The 12500-nt window shown below is 32.3% G+C and overlaps 1 protein-coding gene across 5 annotated transcripts in view; it reads right to left on the bottom strand.

The window, feature by feature from the left end:
- Nucleotides 1-12500, bottom strand: part of LOC137617241 (glutamate-gated chloride channel-like) — a 959538-nt gene that overhangs the window by 23513 nt on the left and 923525 nt on the right. For all 5 annotated transcript variants that reach the window (XM_068347202.1, XM_068347206.1, XM_068347204.1 and 2 more), the window contains 2 exons: nt 3215-3354; nt 2163-2239 (listed from right to left, as the gene is read on the bottom strand). In XM_068347202.1, coding sequence (XP_068203303.1) covers nt 2163-2239; nt 3215-3354 — 217 coding nt within the window. The remainder of the gene's footprint in view (nt 1-2162; nt 2240-3214; nt 3355-12500) is intronic.

Here is a 12500-nt window from a genome sequence, read left to right on the forward strand (position 1 = left end):
TGTATGTATATATATATATATATATATATGTATATACAATATATATATATATATATACATATATATATATATATATATATAAAATAAAATCAGTAAGAGGTAAAACTTAGATTGCTTGATGTATTATTGCATGACAGAAGGGGTAATGTGTAGATATTTCAAGAGTATGTATATATATATATATATATATACTGTATATATATATACTGTATATATGTACATATATATATATATATATATATACATATATATATATATATATATATATAATAGAAAGAAAAACCGAGACAGAAAAAAAGGACAAGGAATAAAATGAGGAGGAGGAAGTCAGAATAAGATGTACAGGAACGTAAACTAAATACAATAATGTGTGTCCATAAGGGAATGGATCTCAGGACAAAAGGCGAAAATGAAGAAGAAATGTAGCTTCAGTGACGGAGTGAGAATCTTGAAGATTTTTTTTTCTTTTCTTTTATAGAGGATAGAAGAGTGGCAGAACGAAATAACGCAAGTGTAGATTGATAGTGTAAGCTTAAGATTATCTTGTGGAAGAGGGTGTTACAAAATGAAAAGAAACAAGGAGGCGACGTAGTTACAAGTAAGATGGTACGGTGGCAATAGCTTTCAATAGGCTGACCATGGGTTTGTAGGGTATGTCTGGGTGAAGGAAATGATTCAAAGGAATAAGCTATAGGAATAATTGCTGTCTGTATGCATTGCTCTTCAATATTCTTTTGGATTCACCGGTTACAGAGCGGCTGTGGCTGTAAAGTCCAGTGTTAGTGTTGTTTTCTTTGTAGGCACTTAAAGTTTGGGATACTGGCTTGATGTAGAATATAGTTTAATATATTCCCAACTGAAAGACATATTCTTCAACCACACAGTAAAAAGAAAAATGCACATGTAGCACTGTTATTAACTGGTGGAGGACAAAGTGATTAAGACTTAATTATAGGCTGATGATCAGAAAGCAAACAAGAGTAACTTAGACCTAAATTTTCTTCATCTAAAAGATGAAGCCACTCTTCTGTCACTAACTTTTCTTTTAACAAATCCCCAAAATTAAAAAAAAAAAAAAAGGAAAAACTAATTTTCTCAGTGGAGGAGTTGGCTAAGACATCTGTATAGTGCATGTATACAAAACCTATCACCCAGATAATCGGACATGAAAATTTACGGTGTAGCCATTACAACTAAAAGTTTATATTTTTGTTTCTATCCATAAATGATAATGAAACAGTTGTTCACTATAAGACTAAAACTAATTTCTTTATCAATTTGCCCGAATACAAATGGATAAATTTTCTCCGAGGAGAACCTGACTAAGTTTGGGTACAACTAGGAAGACTTTTATAAATTATGTATTCAGACATTTAACCATTTCCTGGCCTCTAGTTTCACCAAACAATAAAGGAGGAGGAGCCAAATTGGCTAATCTTCTCCACGCGTGTGTTCGTTGAAGTATGCATACACCACGGTCTAGGACTCTTAAATTAAGTACATACACAGTATACCTAGACCATGGTGTACAATACCCTTTTGCTGAACATTCAACCCTGAAACTATGTTGTGGCAACTAATTCCCTTCTATCTATGTGTTAGCCGAAGGAAACACATGAAAGTGTGTGTGTGTGTGTGTGTGTGTGTGTATTTCTTTAGAATCCTTCACCAAAAGGAAGCTCGCTACCACGACGTTATTTCACAGGACAACTCCCAATCAGTGCTGCCAGATACAGGGAAATTTCCATGTTTTAGGGAAATTCTGTCGGGTACAGGAAAACGGGAAAAAAATTGAAAATACATAAAAAACAGGGACATTTCAGAAAACTTACGGGGAAAATTACAAATATTGTGTCAAAAAGGGAAATTTAATTATGCAATTTAGTGAAATTTTAACAGCTAGACCTGGCAGCACTGCTTCGAATTCGCTTCCGAGAAAGACGTCACAGCGAAAGGGTGAACGGTGGCGTCAATATAGAGGGAAACTTCTTTACTTTCCCATCATATTTCTCCTTCTTGCCAATATACTCTCATTAAACAAGAAGTGCGTTTTTGCTTTAGAGAATTTCGGCGAACCAAGTAATGGGACCATACTGGGAATTTTAAGTTCTCTCTCTCTCTCTCTCTCTCTCTCTCTCTCTCTCTCTTCTCTGAATACTTACCATGTGGTAATCATCGATTTTGTTTATAGATCGAATCATGATGTTGATGATGACTGTAGTGAAGTCACCTTCCTCAGCTGTTAGGGGAAAAGGTAGAAGAAATAAATTAATGTATCGTCCCAATCATTTAAATACTGAAATAGAAAAAAAAAATATAAGACGGAAATATTTTTTTTAAAATCTCACTCATTTCAAAAAACGAAAAAATCTTTATTGAGATCTATCAATGATTCACAAAATGTTCATGAATGCAAATAATATAAGTAGTATTATCCTGAAAATATGAAAGTCCTTCAGAGGGAATTACAAATGAAATGATTTTTTCTTTACATTTTTTTTTTATTTGCCTAGATAATTATGAAATAAGAACGGCAAAAAATCATTCAAGTTTGACCAAGGCCACAATCAAGAAGAAACAGATAAAGATGCTGATATAATTAATTACCAAATTTAACTTGGAGGTGATCACCGGGGTCAGTCTGGTACACTAAACGGGAATAGAAATAGTTTTGATGTATGTACAAACTAGCAGTGGAATTAAAGGCAAAAGTGTCTGGTTTTAATTCCAGTTTCATCAGAATAGATGCTCACCAGAATGTCAGCCGGGCAAGCCCAACCCCACCACTGTGGTGCCCAACCACAGCAGTGGCCTCCCCAGTAAACAGCTTAAACTCACGGTCCCGGGTTGGGATCGATCTGCTGTCATGCGAATGCTAGGCAAACACGTTAACACTGTACTAGCCAGGAGGTATAAATTTAAAAGTAATCCTTTTTAATAAGGTAAAACTGGACTTTAGGTTCGCATTTTAAATGAAAAATGGCTTGAGTAGGCATCCAAACAGAGATAGAATGGCTAATTGCCTTATTTTCCATTTAATCAACAAATATATTACGTTCACAAACCAATACTGTCAGACTAATTAAGAAATCCTAAAGTCTAGCTTCACCATCAGAGATCACAGCATGCATCCATCCACTGCAGACTCTGGGAGGAAAACATAAAAAGAACCAGTGATTTAAAAAAGCTTAATTTTTTAAAAATTTTTATTCACCTTTCTTGTGAACTGAAGATGGTCTGATCTTCCTGTCGTAGGTGCCGTTGCCTAAGATCTCGTCCAGGAGCATCTTCTCCCGGGTTCTGTGATTGACGTGGGGAGGCTCCGTCGTCTGGGGGTGGCTGTGCCTCGGGTACCTAAGGGCAAGGGAGAGACGATTGGTATGAGAGAGAGAGAGAGAGAGAGAGAGAGAGAGAGAGAGAGAGAGAGAGAGAAAGGATAATCAATGTTATAAATTTTTTTTACAAAATAACAAAAGGCTATGTAGCAATTGGGTTTTTAATTTTGTTTGTGCTTGTTTGTTTTGGTCGATCCATTGATGGGAAAACAGTTGGAGAGAGAGAGAGAGAGAGAGAGAGAGAGAGAGAGAGAGAGAGAGAGAAAAGAGAGAGAGAGAGAAAGGATAATCAATGTAATAAATTTTTTTTTACAAAATAACAAAAGGCAATGTAGCAATTGGGTTTTTAATTTTGTTTGTGCTTGTTTGTTTTGGTCGATCCATTGATGGGAAAACATTTGGTGAGAGAGAGAGAGAGAGAGAGAGAGAGAGAGAGAGAGAGATTAATCATTGTAATCTCTGTACAAGATAACAAAAGACCATAGAGCAATTTGGTTTGTGTGTTATGTTTGTTTTTTTGTTTGAACCAGGCAGTTTTGGTCGATCCATAGATGGGGAAAATGTTTATTGAGAGAGAGAGAGAGAGAGAGAGAGAGAGAGAGAGAGAGAGATCAGACTATATTGGTTGATAAACTAAAAAATATTTTATAGAGCTATAAAAACAATGTTAAATGTACGAGAATTTGTGAAAGGCTACAAAGAGCATTACTGCTTATGGTGTGTCAGCAGGTCAGTTGTCTCAGCAGGGTTGAATGGTTGAAACTCACCCCCCCCCCTTTAAAAATTAAGCAGAACAAAAGCAAGGGAAGCATATGGGCCTTAACTAATCCTTAATTTACGTTTAGCCTCCTAATGACAATGTTTCCTACCAAAAACTTTAGTAAAAAAAATTACAATATAACTATACTCAATTTTTTTTAATGAGGCGCATTTGAACCGACTCGCAGCGGTGCCCTTTTAGCTCGAAAAAGTTTCCTGATCGCTGATTGGTTAGAATAATCTTGTGCAACCAATCAGATAGCAGGGAACTTTTCCGAGCTAAAAGGGCACCCCCGCGAGTCGGTGCAAATCTGCCTCACTAAAAAGAATTGACTATAGACATATTTTGCGGTTTTTATATTAAAATTTAAAAGTAAGATAAACACGTAGCTACGAGTTACAGATATACAACATCAAAATCCCACAATTCCAAACAAATACAAATATATGAAATATATAACAATAGTAAAAGCAAGAAAATAATGATCTTTGCCCTGATTGACACCTGCCAATCACTGACGCAGACAGCGTATGTTACCGTGAAATGTCACGAATAAGTGATCAATGTACAAAGACAGTCAGACGAAAGCTATACCCTTACTTTGACAAGTAAAACTAGATTTTTATCACACACAGAATATATGGTTTTAACGTAACTACAATATATTTTCATGCCAAGAAAACATACATTTGAAAAGAAAAAAAAATTAAAGTCTACATTCAAAATTACAAATGCAATATTATTGTTAGCTTTGTTTCAGTATTCACTAAAAAATGAGGAATGCTTAAAAATGAAACTGTCACATAAGGTTGCATGCATTAAATGTAATGCACAAAAAATAAGCTTAATTGCAAACAGTAATTGTACTCATTAGCGAAGTAGCGTTCCAAATACAATATACTTGAACTAAAATACAAAATACTAGAAACAAATCCGAAAAAAACGTATTAGTAAAATAGGAATTGTTGGGAGGTAAATATTGTGAATAAATATTATATATAATCATATACATATACATTCAATTTATATATGCATACATAACATCGGCACGCGAACATACACATATTTATAAAGAATTTATAAAGAGCTCATTCTGCTACATGTAATGAGAGGAAGAAGTATGAAATGTTGACATTGATACAGTGTGTGTATGTATGTATATGTATATATATATATATATATATATACATATATATGTATATTTATATATATATATATTGTATATATAATATATATATACATATATATATATATATATATATATATGAGATAAGAGGGACTATGATTGTTTGAGAGGTCCGGTACTATGGAGAGAATGTAGGATATATATATATATATATATATATACATATATATATATATGAGATACGAGGGACTATGATTGTTTGAGAGGTCCGGTCCTATGGAGAGAATGTAGGATAAAAGGAAGAACGGAAGGATTATAGTTAGGCCTTATAAATTGTTGGTTACAGGGTGTTTCAGAGGTGCTGGAACAGAAGGGGAATACATGTTGGCAGAGCAAGAAGGGAAACGGAGGATGGAACAATTAAGTACCGTGTGTGTTTCTGTTCAACATGGCCCGCTAGTCTTTTGTAGGTGAATGATACAGCAGCTGTTATATTGGACTACTTCATTCTTGATTAGTCAAATAAAAGATGTAGATTGTAGTGATTCTTTGTATCCTGTTTCCTCTGGAGTTACCACTTATCAAAGGAATTAGCTTAAATGGGAAAACCATATCCACTTAACTTGCAGCAAATGTTTTTTAATGTTGAACTGTCTGATATAAGCCTTTTTATAGTTTATTTATGAAATATCCGTTTTGATGATATTGTTGATAAAACATTTTATAATAATTTTTCATTATTTCTCGGATAGTTCATTTATTTCCTTGTTTTGTTTTCTCACTGGGCTATTTTTCCCTGCTGGAGACCTTGGGCTAATAGCATCTTGATTTTCTAAGTAAGGTTACAGCTTAGCTAGTAACAACAACAACAACAACCATAATAATAATTAGTCGATAAAAAAATTCAGTAAAAATTATCTCAAACAATTCACAGAAACGTCGAGATATTTGTACGACCAAAATTTTAAGAAAAAAAATCTAGTAAAAATTCAAGCCAATTAAACCTACTATATATGAGACAACAAATTACACAAAGATTTGCTATTACTCAACTATTTTGAAATCTTGCTCTAAATTGTCCTATACTATTATATATTACATCCACTCACAAACACGAAAATATATTTGGAAATCTGACTTATCAAAGTAGGCGGCCTAGAAAAATATCTTAATTGAAAATCCTTATTAATAAAAATATGAACAATAAATAATTTGGCTTATTAATAAAAAATATAAACAATAAATATTTTGAGTCATCAAAGATCTCTAATACAAAAAGTCCACATAATATTCACGATCGCAAATAAAAAATATACAAAAAAATATACATTTTTTTTTTAATCTGGACATACAAAAATAAAAATCCACCCAAGTAATTAAACATCTCTTTCCTGAAAAGTAATTCCATTTCCTGCGACCATAAACCCGAAGCCGGATCCGAATATTTTCGTTCGTCTTGTGTGACATCAAAGAGCGAGAGAGGACTTTTCACCAATCTTCGTTTCGTGTTTCATACGATTTCGGACGTAAAGTTCACAACGAACGATTTCAGTCTCGAGGAAGACTTACTGAGTGGCAGAGATATTTATCGAACTATGGAGAGTTCTCTTTTGTTATATATTATTATTATTATTATTATTATTATTATTATTATTATTATTATTATTATTATTATTATTACTAGCTAAGCTACAACCCTAGTTGGAAAAGCAAGATGCTATAAGCCCAAGGGCTCCAACAGGGAAAAACAGCCCAGTGAGGAAATGAAATAAGGAAATAAATAAACGATATAAGAGGTAATGAACGATTAAAATAAAATATTTTCAAAACAATAACAACATTAAAATAGATATTTCATATATAAACTATAAAAAGACTTATATATGTAATTGTGTGTAATTCTGTAATAATGTTACTCAAATTAACCTTAATTGAGATAAGCACCTTAGAACAGAATTAATTAGCGGCGATACATATTATGCCTAATTAGAACTACGTTGGGGTACAATTCTCTCTCTCATTATATATATATATATATATATATATATACATATCAACAAATGCAGACATTTATAGTCCACTGCAGTACAAAGACCTTGGACATGTCAAATCAAGTCTGGGGTTTGGCCGGTTTTCATCACCACGCTGGCCAGTGCGGATGGGTGATGGTGGGAGATTTATGTCTGGTCGCTCACAGCAAACGTAAGAAAAAGAAATGGACGTGTGCAGGACATATAATGAGAAGGACAGATGGATAAGATTAACAGAATGGGTCCCTAGAGACTGCAAACGAATCAGGTGAAGGAAGAGAAGACGGTGGATTGACGAACTAAGAAAGTTTGCAGGTATACACTGGCAAAAATAGACCATAAACAGACGGGAGTGGAAGCACATGTCTGAGGCCTTTGTCCTGGAGTGGACAAGCAACGGTTGATGATGATGATATATAAATATAACAGTTATCTTTCTCTAACTTTCTCTAGCATTTGCTATCAATCACTTTGTATCGAATGCCAAAATAACCTTAAATGTACCAATTTTACTTTTGATTCCTCCTAGACTCCCTTTAGCAATTAAGAAAACCTTTAGTGAAAAGCTAATTCCTTCATTTTTTTTTTTTAAAGAAGGACCATCAACGAAAGTGAGAGCAACATTTCTTAAGCCATTTGAACTGGGTACAACAATTTTGAGTCCCTTCAACATCTCTAAAATAATTTTGAGAACACAAATTCCCTGTAGAGAAACCATTCTGCCCAAGAACAAAGTGCTTTAGAGGTATTTTGGGCTAACAATGATCCTATCGCCCTTACAAAGGCAAATGACTTTCGTCTAGACTGGTCCACCTGAATTCCTTGATCCGCTTTTATAGAATATAATAGGCTTTACAAGGCCAGGGGAAGTCACAGGCTGTTCTAGAAGCAAGAGATAACGCGTAATAGCCGACTTAATCTAGAATAAAACTAGAGAAGTTGGTCTTGTCAGTGCGTTATCCCTTCGAATTGTGCCAGAAATTCCAAAGCATCGTGTCATACTGCTGATCGACAGAAAAAACAGCCTACGGTCTGCATTACTGCAAGAGCCAAAAGGGCCAGTATATATACAACAACGAGAGAAAGCAGCAGTATAGATAGTATTGCAATATAACAGACAGGACGTTTTTCATTGGATCGTGTGGGTATTATGTCAAACTACACTTATTCACTCTTCAGACGCTTGCGTATTGACTTACAAGAAAGTTAGAAGCAGAAAAAGTTACTTTTGGAAGGGCATTCTGAGGAAGAAAATATAATCAAACGATGTTAAAATATAAACCAGTGTAGGATACTTCCAAAGGGAAGTTGAAGATATTCACCTATGAGGTCTCTACTAAAGGGGGAAAGCCACTAAGCAAAGGGGTCTGCCCCCTTCTATAACACTCCTACTTTCTTCATCCTTCCCCCACCTTTATCTTCCCCTAATCCCCCAACCAGAGGCATGATCTCTCTAAAGATAAGAAAAATCTAATTGACATTAATAAAGGTGACTGATTATCCTTTACCCTTACCCCTTCACCCAAAAATCCTACTATAAAAGTGGTTGATTATCCTTTATCCTTTGCCCTTACAGCTTCACCCAAAAATCCTACTATAAAAGTGGTTGATTATCCTTTATCCTTACCCCTTCACCCCAAAATCATACAATAAAAGTGGCTGATTATCCTTTATCCTTACCCCTTCACCCCAAAATCCTACAATAAAAGTAGTTGCTTATCCTTTATCCTTTACCCTTACCCCTTCCCCCAAAAATCCTACAATAAAAGTTGCTAACGTTGAATTAACTTTAATTATGACCAAATTTATGTGCTTATTTTTTTCACAAATATTTTAAAAATATTTTATATTAATTGTTCATTAATTCCTATATCGTTTATTTATTTCTTTATTTCCTTTCCTCACTGGGCTATTTTTCCCAGTTGGGCTTATAGAATCTTGCTTTTCCAACTAGGGTTGTAGCTTAGCTAGTAATAATAATAATAACAATAACAATAATAATAATAATAATGATAATAATAATAATAATAATAATAATAATAATAATAATAATAATTATTATTATTATTTTACCCTGTTGGGCTTATGGCATCTTGCTTTTCCAACTATGGTTGTAGCTTAGCTAATAATAATAATAATAATAATAATAATAATAATAATAATAATAATAATAATAATAATAATATAAAGGTATTATCCCTCTTTTTGTAAGTTTATTTCAAGATACGATCAAAGAACAACAGTGTATAGAAATTTATTTCATATAATCAAGAGGACATTCTGGTGGTAAGCCATATAAAATAAATTCAGAAAGGTTAATCTTAAATTCACCTTAAGGATATTTTGAATAAATTTTTTCATGTACATTTTGAGATAAATGATTTTACATTTTGTTCAAAAGAAAATTACCATTACATTAATAAGTAATAGATAAGTACGTGAATAACATTTACGTATTTCTGATGCCTGTTTGAGTTAATAAGGACCGATGCATGATAGATTATTTCAAGGATATCAAAAGGGGAATTTTAATTTATATTTCAATCACACAACCAATATTTTGCTTTAACTGTGTAAGCATATGTGATCCTACATCAACTTTTAGCAACCACCGAAGGAAGAAAAAAATATTAGCATTAATAAAAAAGAAATATTGAAAGTTTTTTTCATTAAAAACACTATTCACATATGCATAACAGTTACAATTAAAATAAAATATTTATTCACTTGTAACAAAAATAATGTGAACACAAAGCGCAATAGGTAATAATGGATTAAATAGGCAAAAATAATTAGAATTTACAATTTGAATGTAGGAAAGAGAAAAAAAATGTATTTCAAGCTAAATAGAATTTCGAAACTGACCATAACTTTTTTTTTTTTTTTAATTTGAAGTTTGATTTAGCATAAAATACATTCGTTCTTTCCCTTTCATTACTGCATTCAAATTGCGAATTCTGTGTTCGTGTATATCACTAATTGCGTTTCACGTTTACATTCTATCGTATTTATAAACAAATAACTGTTGTCTTTGTTTCAAATGTAACCGATATGTATTTATGAAAACTTTTTTTAATACAGCTGAAAAAGAGAAAACATAATTGATAAATTTAAAAAAAAAAAACATGATTTTTGCTAATAAATTAAAAAGTTTTTGATCAAATGACTTGAAATTTTTATATGATGAAGGTATTATATATGTCTAAAACATATATATAAATGGTGTATTTTAATTAATTAGAAAAAAAAATAGCAGGGCATAGCGGACGGTCCTCTTAATCCTTCCGTAGTTTTGCCACTTTTTAATTGCACAGAGTAAAAATATCAATACAAAAAGATAAATAAAGGAAATACAATATCAAGGAAGCTTTCTGGAGTTCACTGAAAGTTGCGAAAATTAAACAATTGTTGGGAAAATATAATGATTGAAATAGATAATCAGAGTGTAATTAAACGTAGTGATACCACAGGAATGTTAAAAATATAATTGTGAATGGTAAAGAACCTGAAGTCTGTATTATATATATATATATATATATATATATATGACCTAATTCTTGTATGAAGATATGTGTTGTACGTCAAGGTATATTAACTCTATAATCATGAGAATTCCACAAAACCTATAACTCAGCATGTTGTTGTAGCAAGATCGCATTTTGATAGCGAGGGCTAGTTAGTTGCCTTTGCGCGCTCAAGTAGACAAGGTTCTCACCTAAGCGGGTGTTAGCTGTGTACATTATAGTGTAATTACGAACCTTTTGTAATAAAGTGAAAAAAAAAAACTCATGTTCCGACGTCTCACATTATCCGTCAACATGGGACATACATATATATATATATATATATCGATATATATATACACACACACACATATATATATATATATATATATAGTATATATATACATACATACATACATATATATATATATATATATATACATATATATATATATATATATATATGAAATGTGTGCGCACATGGTTTAGTTTCATAATATTCGAGTCTCCTCCGAGGTTCTTATGGAAAAAAAATTGCACTAATTTTATCCGCATTTAGTTCAAGAAGTAGTAATTTATTTCGAACAAACTCAGTGGAAAAAGTCTCATCAAAAGAGATAAAAGTTTCAGAAAGTTTTGAGTCAGCTCCAAATAAGAAAATTTCTTATCGTACCCAAACTTGACTTAAAGTTGACAACAACAGAGAAAGACAACATCAACAGGAATAATGATAACATCTCTAATAATAATATGAGTCATATAGAAATTTATAATGAGGTTAATTTAAAAATAAACAAGCGTATGCCTTTCGATAATATAATTAGGATAAATTTAACTATAAGAAGAAAAACCAGACAATAAAAGAGGAAAAACAACAGGAAAAGGCATTGAGAAAAAGTCTACCATACATTTTGTGAGGTTGTAAGGGCAGAAGACACTAATGGGATCAGTATGTTCCATTTCTAAAGGAAAATACTGTTATGTTAATCCAATATATACAGAGAGAGAGAGAGAGAGAGAGAGAGAGAGAGAGAGAGAGAGAGAGAGAATGATTTATTGCAAGTAAGGGGAACAAGTGAGATGATGTTGATGATGATAATGATGATGATGATGATGATTATTATTATTATTATTATTATTATTATTATTATTATTATTATTATTATTATTATTATTATTATTAGAGTTCTTCTATTTGAGGGTACATTCAGGCACACTAATCTATCTTATTGCTTTAGTTCCTGTTTTTTTTATTCTTCGTTTTTTTTTAAAGTTTTATAAGTTGATATAATGAAATATCTATTTCAATGTTATTATTGTTCTTAAAATACTTTATATTGATAGTTCATTACTTCTCTCGTAGTTTATTTGTTTCCATGTTCTCTTTCCTCGATGGCCTATTTTTCATTGTGGGAGCCCTTGGGTGTATAGTATCTCTTTTCCAACAACGGTTGTAGTTTATCTAATAATAATAATAATAATGATAATAATAATAATAATAATTGATTATCAAGGCAAAGATCTAGATGATGAGGAGCCACCGTCCCTAACATTCTAGTCATACACTATTTTCTAGCTAGATCTCTATCACCGGATTTAGCAGCTACATGTCTACTGTACATTCAGGAAATGGAATTAATGCAGAGAGTAGCATCATCTGCATATCCAACATGGGTCGAGAACACTAACACGAGGAACACCATATATTACATTCCTAGTCAATATTGTGCCCATCAACTACTATGG

This window comes from Palaemon carinicauda, chromosome 23 (genome assembly GCF_036898095.1).
Source record: "Palaemon carinicauda isolate YSFRI2023 chromosome 23, ASM3689809v2, whole genome shotgun sequence".
NCBI classification, from domain to species: Eukaryota; Metazoa; Arthropoda; class Malacostraca; order Decapoda; family Palaemonidae; genus Palaemon; species Palaemon carinicauda.